The sequence below is a fragment of the Cervus elaphus genome, chromosome 21 (assembly GCF_910594005.1).
Source record: "Cervus elaphus chromosome 21, mCerEla1.1, whole genome shotgun sequence".
Taxonomy (NCBI): domain Eukaryota; kingdom Metazoa; phylum Chordata; class Mammalia; order Artiodactyla; family Cervidae; genus Cervus; species Cervus elaphus.
This window is the reverse complement of record NC_057835.1, coordinates 27,589,334-27,592,417: the sequence shown is the minus strand read 5'-3', so window position 1 is coordinate 27,592,417 and position 3,084 is coordinate 27,589,334. Positions and strand designations below refer to the sequence as shown.

Here is a 3,084-nt window from a genome sequence, read left to right as displayed (position 1 = left end):
ATGTCTCTTGTGGTTACCGAGCACTTGAAATACGGTTAGAGCAACTGAGAAAATGAGTTTTTAGTTTTATTCAATTTTAACTTATTTAAATTTTAACCTGCCTGCCAATGCAGGAGACAAGGGATCGATCCCTGGGTTGGGAAGATTCCCCTGGAAGACGAAATGGCAACCCACTCCAGTATTCTTGCCTAGGAAATCCCAGAGAGAGGAGCCTGGAAGGCTACAGTCTATGGGGTCACAAAAGAGTCGAACACAGCTTAGAGACTAAACAACAATAACAAAAATTTAAATTTATATTTTAAAATGGAAGCTTTATAAAACCCTTTATCATTAAACACAACATTTCGGTAAAACTGTATTTTACAGCCACTGCAAGCTGTAAGACATCATCATTGCAGTACAGAATTTCTATTGGTCTCTGTCAAACAAACAGAAATCCGTGACACCTCATAGTTTATATCATCTGTTGTGTCCTTTGTCTCATGGTAACAGCTTCAACTTTCATACTTTCAAGGCAGAGCACTGGCAGAATCCTCCTATAGTACAAGAATCAGGTGGTTTTCTTTTGTTATCAAGATCTGAGATGTTTTTATCAAACACGAGTTGGTCATTAAGGTCTGGAAAGCTCTTGAAGGAGCCCTAGAGAAAAGTAACAGTGCGGCTTGGGCCCATCCCCCACACTTTCTTTCCAGGCATCATGCAAGGACGGTCATCCATGGTGCCATCATCACATTTTTTATCTTATTTTCACCACTCTACTTGTATTTCCCATCCTTATCATTCTCTACGGGTATCTGAATATTACAATCATCCAAACCATCGCAGCACTTAGTTTTCAAAGTGCATCCAGAGAAGGAAACCTGGCTTGCTGTAGGCTTTCCATGGAAAATTCCCAGGTAAGAATACACAGCACCTCCTGGGCTGGAGGATCCAGACAAGAACACTCACTAAGCACAAGCCTCCCAGGTACCAAAGCGCTTCCCTCACAACTCTGTTGTGACAAAGGTCAGACACACCTCAGGTCCCCCTGGAGGTCCCCCCAGGCCCTGGCTCCTTACACAACAAAGGTCACATGGACACTGCAGGTTTATCATAAGTTGTCAACAGCACTTTATTTTTTCTTTTCAACATCCTGTTCTGCGGCTTCCTTGGCCCTTTTTGCCCGGATGCCAAAGAGCCGGGCGTTGGCGCGGGTCATGCGGAGACTAGCAAATGCCTTAAAGTTCTTCTCCTCCTCTGTGATGACTCTGGCTTTCTCCTTCTTATAGACGTTCCGTATGGGCATAGCAGGTCCAGTCAGCTGAGTGGCCAGTTTGAGCTCTTCAGCAGAGCTGTCTCCCTTCTTGGGGGCCGAGGGCTTGCTGGGGAGCAGGATAAGCTTGGAGCGGTACTCCTTGAGCCGCTGCACGTTGGCCTGCAGGGACTCCGTGCACTTGTTCCGGCGTCTCGGGTCCACCGAGATCCCAATGGTCCGGGCCACCTTCTTGTGGATGCCGGCCACCCTGAGCTCCTCCAGGCTGAAGCCCCTGCCGGCGCGAACCTTCGTGTGGTACCTGACCGTCGGGCATCTCACCACCGGCCGGAGACGACCGGACGCAGGGCGCGGGGCGATGCGGCGCGCCCTGGCCTGCCGGGCCTTGCGTCTACGGATCTTGCGAGCCGGCTGGTTGAACCACGTGGCCACGCGCCGCTGCCAGTCCTTGTGGAAGTGGGGCTTCAGGATCATGCCATTCCGGCTGGGCGCCATGGCTGCGGCCGAAAGGCCTCCTCCGAGGGCTCACGGCCGGGAAAGCGAGTAGGAGATTCTTGACTTCAAGGCAGTGAACTGAGAAGGCTGGTAAGCAGAGAAAACCTGATGGGTGGGGCTGGTAATCAGTTCTGGATATTGCCATCTATATTACCCTCACGTGTTTCGTTTACTTTTCTTTCTTTATTTACTTTTTAATTGGAGTATAATTCTTCTGGTCATAAAAGTCAGGCCAGCCAGGCGTACAAAGACCAGTGCAGTCATCTGCCAGGCTCAAAGGATCAGAAACAGCAGCAAGAGGCCTACAGGCTGGGGAACGAGAACAAGACAGAAAGGACCAGAATGAAACAAGAGGCCAAGAACACAGAGAGATGGTTCAGAAAACACATACAGGGCACTAACAAGAAGGAGACCTTGACAAGAAACCATCTCTAGCTCAGAAACTCGCACACACTTCCTATAAAGACAAAAACCCAAGCCCAAACCTGAGGAGCCTGGGGCTGGCAGGCAGAGAAAAGTGAGTACAAACACCTGACTGGGATTAAAAGGTGAGTTACCCTGGACACAGCACATATTCATTCCTTTTTTTCATCCAACAAGCAAAACATAGCACTTATTGCATGCTGTAACACTCCTTAGGGACTGAGGATACAGCAGAAAGAAATGGACTTTTCTCATTGCATGTGTATTTGGTCACTTCAGTTGTGTCTGACTCTTTGCACAGACTATAGCCTGCCAGGCTCCTCTGTCCATGGGATTTCCCAGGCAAGAATAATGGAGTGGGTTGCATTTCCTTCTCCAGGGGATCTTCCTGACCCAAGCATCAAACACTTTCACCAGTGCCCCCTTCATTGGTAGTTATTTATAATCATCAAAGCAGTTGGCACATTCTGTGTATATTAAACTCTCCTGCTGCATGCCAGTACTCTTTGAGAAGTACAAAAAGAAAGAAGGGATGCAGGAGGAAGAGAAGAAGCTGTGCCAGGAGCCGTCTCACCAGCCTCGCCTACTGGCTCTCAAGGGCTGGGCTCCCTTGAGTAAAGAATCAGCCTGCCAATGCAAGAGATGTGGGTTTGATCCCTGCATCAGGAAGATTCCCTGGAGAAGGAAATGGCAACCCACTCCAGTATTCTTGCCTGGGAAATCCCATGAACAGAGGAGCTTGGCGGGCTACAGTCCATGGGGTCACAAAGAGTCAGACACAACTTAGTGACTAAACAACAACACAAAGTTTTGTCACTGACCAGCCTCCTCATTTGTTTTTGTCTTGTCCAGCTGCCCTCACACCACAGTGATGGAGTTAAAGTGTTGCAACAAGACTGTCCAGGACCCTACAA

General features: G+C 48.7%; 1 protein-coding gene across 1 annotated transcript; it reads right to left on the bottom strand.

The window, feature by feature from the left end:
* Nucleotides 1-1,086: 1,086 nt before the first annotated feature.
* Nucleotides 1,087-1,811, bottom strand: LOC122679402 (60S ribosomal protein L13-like). The gene has a single exon (XM_043880049.1). It carries the CDS (start codon nt 1,745-1,747, stop codon nt 1,112-1,114), a length of 636 nt encoding a protein of 211 aa, XP_043735984.1. The 5' UTR covers nt 1,748-1,811; the 3' UTR covers nt 1,087-1,111.
* Between the last annotated feature and the right edge of the window lie 1,273 nt (nt 1,812-3,084).

Bases quoted from the DNA above. Each gene is read 5' to 3' on its own strand.
- LOC122679402 (XM_043880049.1), bottom strand. From the start codon at position 1,747: ATGGCGCCCAGCCGGAATGGCATGATCCTGAAGCCCCACTTCCACAAG.